The following is a 17986-nucleotide window of genomic DNA, read 5'->3' on the forward strand; positions in this document are numbered from 1 at the left end:
CTACTTACCACACAGCCACTCCTACACCTAGCAAGCTACTTACCACACAGCCACTCATATATATATATATATATATATATATATATATACATATATACATATATATATATATATATATATATATATATATATATATATATACATACATATATATATATATATATATATATATATATATATATATATATACATATATAATATATATTTATATACATATATCTATATATATAAAAATGAGAATGTGTGTATGTCTGTCTGTCTGTCTGTGTGTGTGAATCCCTAAAACCCGAGAACTACGCAACCAATTTCATTCAAATTTTACAGATGCCTTACTTAGGGTTCCAGTTGAGTTTTAGTCAAAAAAAATTTTTACTTCTTGCAGAGTTCGAGCCCACGACAACATAATATCTCCTCCACTATTTAAATATTACGTGTCCAAAGTGAAACAAAAACACTCATGTCAAATACTTTCACTTTAAAAATGAAACTATTCTACTAACTGAAACAATCACATTTCGATACTGTAATGACAGATACTTTCAGAGAAAGAGAGAGAAAGAGATGTATATGTATACATATACATGTATATGTACACGTATATGCATAGATATATGTATATATAGATATAGATCTATATGCATACATGTATATGTATACACATGTGTAGATGTATATATATATATATATATATATAGATGTACATGTAATATGTACACATATATATATATATATACATGCATACAGATATTTATACATATATACACCCATCACACACAAACACACACATTAGTCATTTGTTTTCTTATCCAAAACTACGTCAAAAGTACTGAACGGATCTTTATGAAATTTGGAAATTATATTCTATGTATAACGGCCATAACTCCCATGAAAATTCATATATTTTTGATGTTGATGAAATTTTAACCTGAACATAACAGATGAGCATTATTTGTAATTCAACGGTACAACAGTGTAAGACTACCCTTTCAGATATACATTCATTGTGATTTCTGCAATGTGGTGCATAAATTGTCAAGTAAATGAGACGCATCTTTGCCTCCACTGATTCACTTGCAAAGTGTTGAGTAAAATTATTTCGTTGCAAACCTCCTTTGGGTCTTTTTATTATCACTACGACACACATAGTCCCCAGTTGGTAACATTGATTTCAAGGCCCTCCTAGATGAGAGACTGGCATTCCACTTAATGACTATGTTCCATGCTGGCATGGATTGGAGAGTTATTAATGTAGAAATATGGTATCGTAGCTACTAACAGTTGAGGGTTGCGTAGTCTAGACGGCGTTTTTAGATTTCATTATTCTCTTTAACCCGGGCAAAGCCGGGTATTTCTGCTAGTAATATATATAAACATATATATACATATATATATACATATATATATACATATATACACATATAATATATATACATACATATATAATATATATATACATATATAATATATATATATATATATATACATCATCATCATCGTTTAACGTCCGCTTTCCATGCTAGCATGGGTTGGATGATTTGACTGAGGACTGGTGAAACCGGATGGCAACACCAGGCTCCAATCTAATTTGGCAGAGTTTCTACAGCTGGATGCCCTTCCTAAAGCCAACCACTCAGAGAGTGTAGTGGGTGCTTTTACGTGTCACCCGCACGAAAACGGCCATGCTCGAAATGAGGTCTTTTATGTGCCACCCGCACAAGCCAGTCCAGGGGCACTGGCAACGATCTCACTCGAAAATCCTACGGGAGCCAGTCAGGCGGTACTGGCAACGGCCACGCTCAAAATGGTGCATCTCATGTGCCACCCGCACAAGAGCCAGTCCAGGGGCACTGGCAACGATCTTACTTGGCTTGCCGGGTCTTCTCACGCACAGCACATTTCCAAAGGTCTCGGTCAGTAGTCATCGCTTCGGTGAGGCCCAATGTACGAAGGTCTTGCCTCACCACCTCAGCAGAGGTCTTCCTGGGCCTACCTCTTCCACGGGTTCCCTCAACTGTTAGGGTGTGGCACTTTTTCACGCAGCTATCCTCATCCATTCTCACCACATGTCCATACCAGCGCAATCGTCTCTCTTGCACACCACAACTGATGCTTCTAATGTTCAGCTTTTCTCTCAAGATACTTACACTCTGACGGGTATTCACATTGACTACCTCTAGTTTTTCACCCTGGAATGAGATAGAAGTTGTTTCCTGTTTGTTTACAGTCTTTATTGCACCTGAATATCTGCCACAAACAAAAACTAACTTGCTAGTTAACCTGCCTTTGATGTTGCTGCACCTCTTATGTGTCCATAGCTTGCACCGGGTACATCTTATAGAGTTACTACCTACTCCTTTTCTACATACTGAGCAGAGCCATCTACCTGAAGGGGTTTGTGTTTTATCTACCTTCCAACTTATTAAGATTTTGGTTTTAGCTGGGTTGACTCTAAGGCCCTTCAATTCTAGACCTTGCTTCCACACCTGAAACTTCTCCTCTAGTTCTGATAGTGACTCCGCAATTAGGGCAAGGTCATCAGCACAGAGGAGCTCCCAGGGGCAACCTGTCTTGAACTCCTCTGTGATTGCCTGGAGGACTATGATAAATAAGAGGGGGCTGAGGGCGGAACCTTAGTGGACCCCTACCTCTACCCGGAATTCATTGCTGTACTCATTTCCAACCCTCACCTTACTGGCAGCATCTCTGTACATGGCTCGCACAGCTCTCACTAACCATTCTTCTATCCCAAGTTTCCTCATTGACCACCAGATAAGGGATCGGGGGACCCTGTCAAAGGCTTTCTCCATGTCAACGAAAGCCAGGTACAGAGGTTTATCCTTAGCTAGGTATTTCTCCTGCAGCTGTCTCACTAGAAATAAGGCATCAGTAGTGCTTTTACCTGGCACAAACCCAAACTGCATCTCATCTAAATTGATTCCCTCCCTAATTAGTTGGGCTATGACCCTCTCTGTAACTTTCATAACCTGATCTAACAGCTTGATGCCTCTGTAATTATTTGTATCTTTGGCATCACCTTTACCTTTGTAGCAGTTGACTATGATGCTGCTACACCAGTCATTGGGTATGACTCATTCGTGTATCACCTGGTTCGTAATACGGGTGACTAGGCTATAGCCAACACTGCCAGATATTTTGAGCATCTCTGCAGTGATTCCTGATGGGCCGGGGGCTTTCCCGGTCTTCATACTCTTAATTGCTTTATCTACCCTGGTACTATCAACTCGGATAGCTGGTCCCTCTATTGGGTCGACATACGGCAGGCTCTCTTCCTCTTTATTAAGCAATCTATCGTAGTGGCATCTCCAGACCTCTTTCTTTGCATCCTCATTTAGTGCAAGTGTACCATCATCCATGCGAACACATTTCTCTCCTACAACATCACTATTCTCTCTCCTACACTGTCTTGTAACACGAAATACCTCGAGTCTTTGGTCCTCACGGCGCAGAACATTGGCAAATCTTTTCTTATCTGCTTCCCCTCTGGCTAAATAAACCTGTTGCCTAGCCTCCCTTCTGGCACATTGGTACAATTCCCTGCTACCACCGTTCTTCCAGTCCTTCCAAGCCTGTTTCTTTTGTCTAATAGCCCTGTCTACCTCCTTGTTCCACCACCACGTTACTCTGGGTCGGGAGGGGACCTTACACCACCCACAAATCTGGTCGGTGGCTTTCAACAGGTTGTCCCGCAGAAATCTCTAATTGTGTTCCACGTTGTATGATGCTATATCCCCTTCTATTTCGTTAAATGCTTCAAGTAACTTGTCTCTAAGTCTCTGTCCATTTGCAGGGTCTTTAAGCTTCCACACCTTTCTCCTCCAAGCCGGTCTAATTCTGGGCACCCATTTTGCCTTGATCCCAAAGTCGCTAACTACTAATCTATGTTGTGGGGTACATTCTTCGCCAGGGTAGGTTTTGGCATTTATAAGCCGCCCTCTTTCCCTATTTCTGGTGAGGATGTAGTCGATTTGGCTAGAGTGTCTGCCGGAGCGGTAGGTGACTAGGTGACTGGCAGGTTTCCTGAAGTTGGTATTGCAGACCATAAGATAGGTTGCATCACAGAACTCCAGCAGTCTGGTTCCCTCCTCGTTGCGGGAACCGAAGCCATAGCCTCCATGTATGCCATGGAAGCCTCCAGCACGACGTTCGACATGGCCATTGAAGTCTCCAGCCACAAAGAGAAGGTCCCTGTCACTCGTCGACGAGGTAGTTTGCAAGAGGGTGTCATAGAATTGGTCTTTCAGACCATCTGGTAGCCCCGGTTGAGGTGCATAGGCTGAGATGACAGTAGCTAATCTATGATGAAGCACTAGTCTGATCTTAAGTACTCTGTCACTTACTCTAACGACCTCGATTACCTTATCCACCCATTTCTCCGCTAGAAGTATTCCTACGCCCCCGACCCTGTCAGTGTTCCCTGCCCAGAAAATCTTGTACCTGTGTTCTTTGCCTGTGAGGAACCTCGCAGAACCTCCTCTCCATCTTACTTCCTGGATGCAGCACATATCTACACGTCTCCGTTCAAGCATCTCAACAATTTCACCAGATCTACCTTTCAGCGTGCCGACGTTGAGAGTGCCAATCCTAACAGTATGGGTGTTGGGGGTGTGGGCCTGTAGCCTGGGAAAGTGGGAAGCAGTGTCGTGTACCTGAAAAGAAAACTTGCAATTGGAAGAATTCATAAGCAAAACAGTACCTACAACCTGCAAACATTACTCAAACTTAATGCTCTAACCAAAGGTTGGGGAGAGGATGGCCAAGGCCACTAGATGGGTTCCGGGAGACAGCCGAGGATGACAGGATGACAGAGGAATGCACTTCCGGTGGAGGGGGTGGGAGGGCGGGTGTACCATCAGCGAGGAGATAGGCCTCTTAATCGTAGATTTTAAATATTTGAGAGACAACAATGCATAAATCGTAATTTTTAAAAGAGCAATGAAATCTAGGTGAATAGAATATATATGTAACATGAATTTAGGAAGCTTAGAAAATGAATAAGTATGAATTTAAGACAAAAACTGAATTCAATTGAATTTCATGGAGAGAAACAAGATAAATAATAGAGGGCAGACTAAAGCGCGAAAGGTATGAGATGTTTGAGGCCGTAAATAAATAAAAAATCTCTATCTTATCTGCATCTTGGAGACTTTGTCGTAGTATGTCAGCGGAGAAGGGATTGAGATAATTTAGAATGGATTTCTCATTTATATATACCCAGAACCTGAAAACCTTAAGGAAAAACTACGAGAGAGAGAGAGAGAGAGAGAGAGGGAGAGGGACTGATTTAGAGAGGATGGAGGGGTAGACAGAGGCATGGCGGGAGAAAAGATCATCATCATCATCATCATCATATATATATATATATATATATATATATAAAGAGAGAGAGTGAGGGGGGGACCAGTCAAGCAGCACATCACACTGTAATTCTTGGGCTGAGAAATCAACACTTAAAAGCCATAATTTTAAAGGAGCGATAAGAATTTTTGAATAAAGGAAAATGGGTAGGGGTGGGTAGGTACCGTCAGCGAGGAGATAGGCCTCTTAATCGTAGATTTTAAATATTTGAGAGACAACAATGCATAAATCGTAATTTTTAAAAGAGCAATGAAATCTAGGTGAATAGAATATATACGTAGCATGAATTTAAGAAGCTTAGAAAATAATATATATATATGTACATATATAATATATATATATATATACATATATAATATATATATATGTACATATATAATATATATATATGTACATATATAATATATATATATATACATACATATAATATATATATATATATATACATACACATAATATATATATATACATATATAATATATAATATATATATATACATATATAATATATATATATATATATATATATATATATATAAAATATATATATACATATATAATATATATATATATATATATATATATATATATATACAAATAGTAAATGAGTATATGCATATATACGTACAGGTATGTGCATACTGACATCCACCTGTATGTATAAGTGCATATCTGGGTACAGGACATTACAAACAAAACGTAGACAAGAAAACACACATAGAGAACATTTTCCTTCATCAGCTACCCCCGTTTTAACACCGGCGTTTCGAAGAGCTGGGTAGGACGCATCGTTAAAACGCCTCTTCCCATGGACCGCAAATTAAATTTGTATACACAAATTAAACCTTGCCATGGAGGAATGTAATGGCGGACAAAAAACAAGACAGGAAAACAAACAGAAAAGGCTGTATGGCCAGACGGGAAAAATTATGTGTGTATGAACGCTGTGAGGCACGAACTTGAAAGTGAGGACGAAGTAAGTTCGCGTGTTTGCTCAGCGATAGCCAAGGAAGAAAAGGATTATTGACCGGAAGCATGTGACCATGCCAGTGTAAGGGGAAGAGAGAGAGAGTGGTAGAGGGAGAAACAAAGGGAGGAAGTACGAGGGGGGAAAAAGAGATACGTAGTAGTAACAGAGGAAAGACGAAAGGGGTAAAAATTGATAGAGGAAGAGAAAGGGAAAGAGAAAGAGAAAGAGATAGAGTAGCGTCGGAATATATATATATATATATATATATATATATATATATACATATACATATATATACATATATGATATATATATATATTCATTTTATTTTATTTTATCTAGTTTCAGCTCATGAGCTGAGGCCATGCTGGGGCACCGCCATTTGGTGTTGCTACACAATTTTACTTCACGAATTGACATTTGGTGCATGAGAGAATTTGATGCAGCTGCTCTCATCTGCACCTCCTGCCGTGAAGTTGGTTCATCTCTGACACCTGATAGGAAGAGGTCCAGCCTCATCTTGAAGACACCTACATCCACCGCATGCAGGTCTCCCAGGTCCTTCGGGAGGATATTGAAGAGCTGTGGACCTCTGAAGCCCAGGCTATTGCAGTATCTTGTCCTACATCTTGATGGCAAACTTGGAGTCCTTGGCACTATGCAATGGCGTGCAGTTCCTTTATTTGTGTAACTTTCGATGCCAAAGTTTGGGACAAGTCCTTCCAGGATCTTCCAGATGTATATTATGGCATATCTTTCTCGGCTACGCTCTAAGGAACAGAGTCTTAATCTCTTGAGTCTTTCCCAATAGCTTATATGCTGCATAGAGGCTATCTACTTCGTGTAGCTTCGTTGGATTGTCTCAAGTTCTGAGATTAATTTGACACTGGTTGCTGACCATAAATGAGAGCAATAGTCAAAGTGGCTTAAAACAAGTGGCCTCCAGAAGACCATCATGGTTTCCTGATCTCTTGTTCTAAAAGTCCTAAGAATCCATCTGGTCAGTCGCCTGCATTATTACTCATGTAAATGCCCAGGTCTCGCACTGTCTCTGCCTCTGGGATTGCAGTCCCTCCAGGTCCAGTGTATTTAATGGGTATTGCATTTAGTTTTGCATGCTGATAGCACAAGGCTTGAAACTTTTCAGTATTAAACTGCATGTTATTCTTTTCAGCCCACTTGTATATTTCATCCAGCTCACATTGCAGGTGCATAGTGTCTTCAGGGTTCTGTATTACCTGTGAGACTTTTGTATCATCTGCATAACTTGTGACCGTGGCTCTCTGTGTGGCTGACGGCATGTCTGAGAGGGCCATTATGAACAGTAGTGGTCCCAAAACCGTGCCTTGCGGAACACCGCTCACTATTTGCGTGTCATTGGCTACTACTACCTGACTTCTATCCTTTAGAAAGTCATGAAGCCATTCTCCCAACTTTCCAACTATGCCAGGATCACGCAGTTTGTGATATATCATTCCATGATCAACTTTATCAAAGGACTTTGCAAAGTCGAGATACATATATAATATATATATATATACATATATAATAAATAAATAAATATATATATATATATATATATATATACATATATTCAGCACAGGTAACTGATTTAGTAGGTATGTATTTATTATCTGAACTTGAACTTGAAAACTTAAAATTGGAGGGTGGTTTATATAGGGATGACCTTTTATTACTTACTAAAAATTGCACTAATAGAAAACTAGAATTATATAAGAAGAGAATATATAGTTTTTTTAAAAGAAATGGTTTAAAGATTACTATTTATAATGAGTACTATAACGTTAATTATTTAGATGCTAATTTTAACTTATCTACTGGTAATACCTAACCTTACCATAAGATTAATGAAAATATTAAATACATTCATGCGAAAAGCAATCACCCACCCTCAATTAAAAAATCATTAACATTTACTATAGGTAAGAGAATATCTTTACTATCTTCGAATATAGAGATCTTTGAAAAACATGCACCTTATTACAATAAAGCCCTTCAAGAGGCAGGATATACAAATGATATAAAATTTTTTAATAATCCGAAATATTTTTATAATTTTAGTACTAATAATTATAATAGTAAAGACCTTTTTAATAAACATAACTTTTATACTCGTGATAATGTCTTCTTAGATAATAATAAGAATAATAGGTATTATGATAATAAATTACCTAAACATAAACTTAATTTTAATGTAAACAATTTTAAATATAATTTTAATTTTGTTAATGATAATAATAAATTTATAATTTCAATAATAAATTCTATATCTATAATAAGAACAAACTCTGGCTAATTATTCCATACGGCGTTCAAGTTAAAACTAACATTATTAATGAAATTTTAAAAGTTATTGATTTATTCCTTAGAGATAATAAAAAATATCATTATATATTTTCTACAAATAATTTTGGTGTAGGTTATTCTACTACTAATAATGTTGCTAATATTATCTCTTCTTTTAATAGATTTAAGTTAAATAAGTATTATAAATTTAAATTTAATAATTATTCTAATAATAATATTAATAATAATAATGTTGACCAGGATATAATTAATTGTACATGTTTAGATAAAATTAAATGTAATTTTAATAATAAATGTAATTTGAAAGATGTAGTGTATAAAAGTATAGTGAAGTTATTGAATGCGAATAAACATAATGGTTATAATTTAAATAAGATTTATATAGGATCGACTTCTAATAAAATTAAATTAAGAGTGGCTCAACATATGCACTCATTTAAAAATAGAAATTTGATTAATTCTACTGGCCTCAGTAAATATATTTGGGAACTTAAATCTAAAAATATTAACTATATTTTAAAATGGGAGATAGTTTGTAAAGCAAAATCCTATCATATAGGTAATAACTTTTGTAATTTATGTAATAATGAATTTAAAGAGATATTATTTCATAAGGATAATCATTTACTTAATTCTTTTGATGAACGAAAAATAAAATGTAGACATAAACTACTTTATTTATATAAAAACTTTAGCTAATGGTTTTTTTTTAATATGTGGGAGTATTTAAGTCTGTGTGTATATATATATATATATATGATTGGTTGTGTATATGTGTGTTTTTTTTTATATACATATTGGTAAGTGTATATGTATGAGTATATGTATATATATGAGTGTGCGTGTTTTAGTCTATATGTGTTAGTATGTATGTATATTTTTAGGTGTATGTATATGTTTGTGTATGTTGAGTATATATTTGTATTTACATGTATGTATAAATATATGTATTTGTGTGTATAGATGTATATTTATATATATTGTGTGTGAGTGAGTGTGTGAGTGTGGTTTTGTTTTATAATATTCCTTCTTTATATATTTATTTGTGTGAATTTTTATTTGTGTGTATATATATATATATATATATATATGAGTGTTTTTGTGTATATGTATGTATATGTATATTTATGTATGTACTTATGTATATGTGTATATATATGGGTATAAGTATATATGTGAGTGTGTGTGATTTGTCTATATAAATTAGTAAGTATATATAAATGTGTATGTATATATATTTATGAATATATATATATATTTATGTATATGTATATATGTGTTTTTCTGTTTGTTCACCTTAGTAACATGTCCATGACTAGCACGAATAATCAGAGCAGCGATGGACTTCTTTTGGTTTCCAAAAGATGTTCAACGAATGCTCATGTCCTACTATGACAACATGAGGATGAGATTTACAGCAGGAGAGTTCACAACGGAGTGGCAACGGCTAGAAGTAGGTAATGCAGCCGGATGCCCGATATCAGTCATCTTATTCGTGCTAGTCATGAAGATGTTACTAAGGTCAACAAACTGTGAGAAAGCTGCTATAAAGACAGCATTAAGGGCTTTTATGGACGACGTCACTCTACTATCGGAAAGTAGAGAAGCAGCAGAGGGAACGTTAGAGCGGTTGGATGAACTGATAGGATGGGCAAGAATGAAATTCAAAGCCAAAAACTCTCGAAGCGTGGCTTTCGTGAAAGGAGTGCAAGAAGAAGTGAAATTCAGGATAGGAGGCGAAGACATACCAACAGTGAAAGAACAACCAGTAAAGAGTCTCGGCAGATGGTATAGAGACTTATTAAATGATAAGAAGCAAGGGAAAGAGACACACGAGTTAGTAGAACAAGGATTAAAGGCAATTGACAGAACAACGCTGCTGGGAAAATTCAAATGTTGGATACTGCAATTTGGACTGTACCCAAGGATAATGTGGCCATTGCAAACGTACGAAATAGCCTTGAGGATAGAACAAAGATGCAGTGTGTTTATCAGAAAATGGCTTGGTCTGCCGAAACCACTGAATACAACTGCACTATATGGAAAACCCGTGCTGCAACTACCAATAACATCGATCACCAAAGAATATAAAGCAGGAAAGGCGAGGACAGTAATGATGCTAAGGTATTCAAAAGATCAGAGCATCCGAGAAAACCCTCCAAAGGTACGAACAGGGAGGAAATGGAATGCGGAAGAGGCAGTAAACAGGGCGATCGGAATACTAAGACATGCCGATATAGTTGGAACAACGCAAGAAGCAAGAGCCGGCCTAGGGATGCGCGATTTCAGGCCATTTTGCAAGAGCAGTATAAAAGAGATGAAAGAGGCAGTGGTACACGAAGTAAGAAAGGCGGAATGTACATTTGGTGCAATGTAGTCAACAGGGGCAGTGCCTGAGATGGGAGAAATACGTGGTCAGTCGCAGAATCTCATGGAAGGAACTTTGGGCTTGGGAACAAGCAAGAACAGCCTTCCTGATCAAGTCTACCTTTGACGTTCTACCCTCACCGGCGAACTTAGTCCGATGGAACATAAAAACAACCGATGAATGTGGATGCGGAGAGAAATCGACGGTGAGACATGTTCTGTCAAGCTGCAGACTAGCACTAGAAAGGTATACATGGCGCAATAATCAAGTCCTCGATGTCATAAGCACAGCACTCAAGAAGATCGAGGGATACAATAGGGGAGAGTACCCCAAAGTGGAAAAACGCAAGAAAATATACTTCCAGAAGGAGGGAAAAGGACATAAGATCAGGCTTCCAAATAAAATATACGAGATAGGCGAAAGATGGAAGGGATACTGGGAGCTGGCCATGGATTTGGGAAGTCTAGTAATTTTTCCACTTATAAAAACGACAAAAAGACCAGACTTAGTCATATGGCACACAGAACGGAGAATAGGAATCTTGCTACAACTGACAGTACCATGGGAAGAAAACATCGACAATGCAGAGAAACGAAAGAAGAGATACGAGAAACTAATCGAAGAGTGCAGAGAACAGGGATGGACTGTCGAGTACTACCATCTGGCAGCCCACTGCCAGATGGTAATACTCGACAGGCTAGTGGCTTCATTGAAAGAAAAATGACAACGCTATTCAAAAGAAGATTTGCGTTTTCAAGCTCACAACTGAGAAAACTGATAAGGAGGATACAGGAGGCGGTCAAAAAAGCCAGCTTCTATATATGGCTGAAGTGGGAAGACCAAATATGGCTTGAAAGTCATAACATGCCGGCAGGAAAATAACATCACTAGGTGAGACAGGCTGACATTGAAGTGGCTTCGCTGATTGACAGGTGACTGTCTCAGTTAGAGCATGCGTGGGCTAAAATTACGTGCCCTCCATTGTCAGTTAAAGTTTAGAGAGTGTCACGTGACAACTTGCCAGGGCTGCCTACTGGACCCTAGCAGCGGGAAATTTAGACAGTGTCACGTGACAACTTGCTGGGCAGCCTGCTGGAGCCTAGTAGCAGGTATAAAAAGGGGAATTTGACAAGACGGTCAGTCGGACGCTGACACTCGTTGATGCTGCATTGAAGAGGCCAGGGAATAGAAGAAAGAAGACATGCACCCAACACCAGAGCTGAAGAGACTTCCGAAAAGGGGGCCCTGCCACATCAAAACGGTAGAGGAGTAGGGGCCGAAACCGGACGTGGTTCCTCCTGATGATGTCTTGAGCTAACTAGATCCTATAAAAGAGCTGTTGTGGTAACAGACCACGAAACATGGTTGAAATTCCTCAAACATAAATTTTGCTAAGTTCGACTACACATCTTTCCCCGTACTTTTAATTACCACACTTAGATCTCATTGTGACCTCTTTTGTTTTCCAATTTAGGCCCTTTGTATTTGATGATCATATATATTAAGTCACCCCTGTCCTACCTCTTTTGGTTATCATCTCTTCTCTATATATCATTATCTTACTAGTAATTTCTGAGACATATTCTTTTATGTAGATACGGCTAGTTTTATGGTCCCAGTAAAATAGGGGTAGGGGAGAATATCTGACATTAATTAATTTATCACCAACAACAAGAACTTAACTGTCAATTCCCAATGGATTTAACTCTAAGGGGTTGTAGACAACATGCTATATTGAGTCTTTTGAATGTAATAAGGATAAAGATGAATGTAGCTATATCACCATTCCTCTTTCTTGACCTCCATTATTTTCTTCTGCCACCCTAAATTATAGTATTTCTTTGCCCTAAATTCATTCTGCCTCACAAATTGCAAAGAGAAGCAATGTAATTATTTTAGTATCTAGTACTGATGAGAACTTTGCTGAAAAATATAATGGTGTATCCTGTATGTTGGAAATCTATGTGGTCGTCTGCTTTCGAGGAGAGCGACTTATTTCAAATTAATGTAATGTTTTCATTGATCGATTAAATGGAGCTGCTTGAAACAGCCGTAATGCACTGATACCTGGACATCCTTGTTATTTATTTGCTTTGTATTCATGTAACTTCAAACTGACTTGGTGCCTCAACTTAAATATCTAATTCAACTGAATCTTAATTATATATATCATCATCATCATCATTGTCGTTGTTTAACGTCCGCTTTCCATGCTAGCATGGGTTGGACGATTTGACTGAGGACTGATGAAACCAGATGGCTACACCAGGCTCCAATCTGATTTGGCAGAGTTTCTACGACTGAATGCCCCACCTAACGCCAACCACTCAGAGAGTGTAATGGGTGCTTTTATGTGCCACTGGCACGAAGGCCAGTCAGGCAGTACTAGCAACGGCCACGCTCAAAATGGTGTATTTTATGTGCCACCCGCACAAGAGCCAGTCCAGGGGCATTGGCAGCAATCTCGCTCGAAAGTCCTTACACATGCCGCAGGCACAAGTGCCAGAAGGGCGACGCTGGGCACAGGTGCCATCACGATTTCGCTTTCGCTTGCCCCAACAAGTTTTCGCAAGCTGAGTTTTGTGTCCAATGAAGGAGATGACGTTGGCATGGGTGCCAGTCGTCGAATTTAACTCTATTTCGATTTCACTTGCCTCAACAGGTCTTCGCAAGTGGAGTTTAGTGTCCAATCTAACTCGATTTCGATTTCACTTGCCTCAACAGGTCTTCGCAAATGGAGTTTAGTGTCCAATGAAGGAAGGTACGCATAAGTGGACTGGCTGAGGCCTTAGATCTAGGTCTCACTTGGCTTGCCGGGTCTTCTCACGCATAGCATATTTCCAAAGATCTCGATCAGAAGTCATCACCTCGGTGAGGCCCAATGTTCAAAGGTTGTGCCTCACCACCTCATCCCAGGTCTTCCTGGCCCTACCTCTTCCACAGGTTCCCTCAACTGCTAGGGTGTGGCACTTTTTCACACAGCTATCTTCATCCATTCTCGCTACATGACCATACCAGCGTAATCGTCTCTCTTGCGCACCACAACTGATGCTTCGTAAGTTCAACTTTTCTCTCAAGGTACTAATACTCTGCCTAGTATGCACACTGACATTACACATCCATCGGAACATAGTGGCTTCATTCCTTGCTAGCCTATGCATGTCCTCAGCAGTCATAGCCCATGTTTCACTGCCATGAAGCATGGCTGTTCGTACACATGCGTCATACAGTCTGCCTTTTACTCTGAGTGAGAGGCCCCTTGTCACCAGCAGAGAGACATGCACACACACACACACACACACACACACACACGTGTATGTGTCTTTTTGTTTCTGTTTGTCCATCACCACCACCACCACTTGACAAATGGTACTGGTTTGTTTCTATTAGTTAGGTAAAAGATGCTATGAATGTAGGAGACTGCATGAAGAGTGGAGGAGACATCATCAACCCTCTGCAGCTGTTATTTGGGATCCCTTTCAGAGACCTCATTGCCACAAGATCTGCCTATGTCATTTTGGCATTGTTAGCCATGTCTACTCCCATGAGAAACAATGTGCTGGAGGCAGAGAATAATGAATGTCTTGGACCGACATTGTCATCACCTTTGATAGGTTGTGATAAAAAACTAAGAAACAAGGAAGCAACAAACTTAACAAAATAAGTACTGGAGTTGCTTTGTTCAACCCAAATCTTTCAAAGTGATACCCTACCATGATCGCAGCCTAATGATTGAAACAAGTAAAAAAAAAAAGATGTAAAAAAAAAGCTAGAGAAAACAAGAAAAAAAACCCCTTACTCAGGATAGATTGCAACCACTTTTCTTTGATGTTTTGCTGGTTGAGTCAGATACAGGCTTCGAAGAAGAGTCATTGCCAGCTTCTACTTCTTCACATGAAGTTGGAGGTAACTTTTGAGCTGAGAAGATAAAGAGGAAAATGCATGCATATATATGTGTGTGTATCAATGTGTGTGTATTGTACATATATGTACTTGAAAATCTTACAAAATTGAAACCGATTTACACAATAACTCTTAATCATGAAATGAATTATGGCTAACAAAGGTAGCCATAATACACAGTGTGCATTATCCTATCTTACAATTTAGTATAAAGATGTTAAAATAAAAACATCATTACATAAAAATACAGATACCTTTCCTTTCGTTTCATAATCACTCTTCCTGACCATCAGCATAATCCTCACTTTCTTAAAATTCTAATTTAGAAGAATTTTATTGCATATTCTATAAACCTTCATAAGAATTTAAACAGGATATACTGCAGTTTTATATATTCAGGAAATCTTAAAATAGTATCTATTCTATAGTTGTTGCCAAAGTTGATGCATATTTGTGTGTGTGTGTGTATACATAGGTGCAGGCATAGCTGTGTGGTAAGAAGCTTGCTTCCCAACCACATGGTTCCGGGTTCAGTCCCACTGCATGGCACCTTGAGCAAGTATCTTCTACTGTAGCCTCAGGTCAACCAAAGCCTTGTTGTACCGTTGAATTACAAATAATGCTCATCTATTATGTTCGGGTGACCCTATAGGTTCCAATAGTACAACTGTATTCGTCTTTGCTTAGGAAAAATGAGAAATTTTAGAAATATTACTTTATTTGTGTGTAATATGTATGGTTAAAATTTCATCAACAGCAAAAATATATGAATTTTCATTGGGGTTATGGCCATTATGCATAGAATATAATTTCCAAATTTCATAAAGATCCCTTCAGTACTTTTGATGTAGTTTTGGATAAAAAACAAATGACTAATGTGTGTGTCTGTGTGCATGTGTATGTGTGTGTCTGTGTGCATGTGTATGTGTGTGTATATATGTATAGATATCTGTACGCATGTATATATGTGTGTATATGTGTACATATTACATGTACATCTATATATATACATCTACACATATGTATACATATAGATTTATATCTATATATATATATATACATATACGTGTACATATACATCTATATGCATACATGTATACATATACATCTCTCTGTGTCTTTCTCTCTCTCTATATATATATATATACATGTATATAGATACATTTGTGCAGATATATATATGCATGTATGTATGTATATATGTATGTATGCCTGTAGATATGTGTGAGTATAGTTTCACCATAGTAGATTCAGTATGAAAATGAAACCATGAAAGTGAAAGTATCTGTCATTACAGTATCAAAATGTGATCGTTTCAGTTTTGATACTGAAATAGTGGAAAGGTTTCATTTTTAAAGAGAAAGTATTTGACATGAGTGTTTTTGTTTCACTTTTGATATGTAATAGTTAAATAGTGGAGGAGATATGATGTTGCTGTGGGCTCGAACTATGCAAGAAGTTAAACATTTTTTGACTAAAACACAATCGGGACCCTAAGTAAGAAATGTGTAAAATTTGAATGAAATTGGTTGTGTAGTTCTGGAGTTTTAGGGATTCACACAGACACACGCACACACACAGACATACATTCTCATTTATGTGTAAATATATATATATACACACACACACACATATATATATATACATATATATATATATATATATATATATATATATATATATATATATATATATATATATATACACATATATACAAGGGGTGTATGAAAGGTTTTGAGCCCCCAAAAAATAAAACATAGTACAAGACTGCTGATGATTTATTTTTCAACATAGTCCCTCTTGATGGCTGAACACTTTCTCCAGTGGTGCTGAAGCGCCATTATCCCGGCGTAGAGGAACTCTTTTGTTTGAGACTCCAAGAAATTCCTACAGCGTCTATGACGTCATTGTCACTGGCAAAATGGCGACTAGCCAGGGCTTTTTTCATTTTTGAGAATAGATGAAAGTCTGAGGGTGGTGAATAAAGCAGATGGGGATCAAGTTCGTATCCACAATCACGAATTGTTGCCATGGCAACCACTGAGGTGTGGGCTGGAGCATTGTCGTGATGAAAAAGGACTCCTCTGGTGAGCATTCCTGGCCTTTTCCTTTGATTGCTTCTCAGAGGTGTTTCAGTAACTGAGAATAATACAGCCCTGTCATGGTGTGACCCTTTACAAGGTAATCGATCAGCAAGACAACTTGAGAATCCAAAAAAACTGACACCATGACCTTGCCAGCTGAAGGAATGACCCTGGCCTTCTTTGGGGTAAGAGAAATTGTGTGCTTCCACTGCTTTGATTGTTCTTTGGTTTCAGGCTGGTAGTGATGAACCCAACTTTTGTCCATCTGAAGTGTTAAAGAGAAAATTTTTTTAAATGTTTCTGCAAGAATTCTTGGACAAACTACAGAGGTTGGACAAAATAATGGAAACATCATACAATTTCAAACAAATTTATTTTAATATGGGTTAGTACCACCTTTGGCAGTAATTGCAGCTTGAATTCTATGAGGTATGGACTTATACAAAATTTGAATTGTTTCCAAAGGAATTTTTGTCCATTCTTCAGTTAAAACAGTCTCCAGTTCTTGTAGTAATGCTGGTGGAGGATATAAACTCCTTGTTTTTCTAAAATGCACCATGAATGTTCAATAATATTGAGATCTGGGGACTGTGGTAGACAGAAAAGATGTTGAACTTCATTAGGATATTCCTTAGGCCATTCAGTAACAACTTTAGCTGTGTGAATTGGTGCATTATCATCCTGAAAGATTGCATTTCCCTCCGTTAACAGTTCCACAACCATAGGATGAATTTGATCAGATAAAATGCCTAAATAGTCTTGACTATTAATTCTGCCACGAAGGGAAACCATTGGGACAGTGGATTTCCAATATATAGCCCACCAGATCATCATGGATCCTCCTCCATGTTTAACAGTTGGTTGAAGGTAGTCTGGGTCAAATGCTTCTTTTGGCTGTCTCCACATGTATACTCGGCCAGTGGTTGGAAATAACTCGTCTGAAAAAATAACATTCTTC

At 37.8% G+C, this 17986-nt stretch overlaps 1 protein-coding gene across 2 annotated transcripts in view; it reads right to left on the minus strand.

The window, feature by feature from the left end:
- The window catches only part of LOC106879737 (ras-related protein Rab-5A-like), a 92990-nt gene that overhangs the window by 22513 nt on the left and 52491 nt on the right, over positions 1-17986 (minus strand). Inside the window, exon 6 of one of the 2 annotated variants that reach the window (XM_089341989.1) lies at positions 14841-14959. In XM_089341989.1, coding sequence (XP_089198115.1) covers positions 14841-14959 — 119 coding nt within the window. Of the gene's footprint in view, positions 1-14840; positions 14960-16733; positions 17294-17986 lie in introns of those variants that run through there. The other variant, XM_089341990.1, reaches the window with a different exon arrangement.

Source organism: Octopus bimaculoides, chromosome 25, assembly GCF_046866305.1.
Source record: "Octopus bimaculoides isolate indiv1 chromosome 25, ASM4686630v1, whole genome shotgun sequence".
Taxonomy (NCBI): Eukaryota; Metazoa; Mollusca; class Cephalopoda; order Octopoda; family Octopodidae; genus Octopus; species Octopus bimaculoides.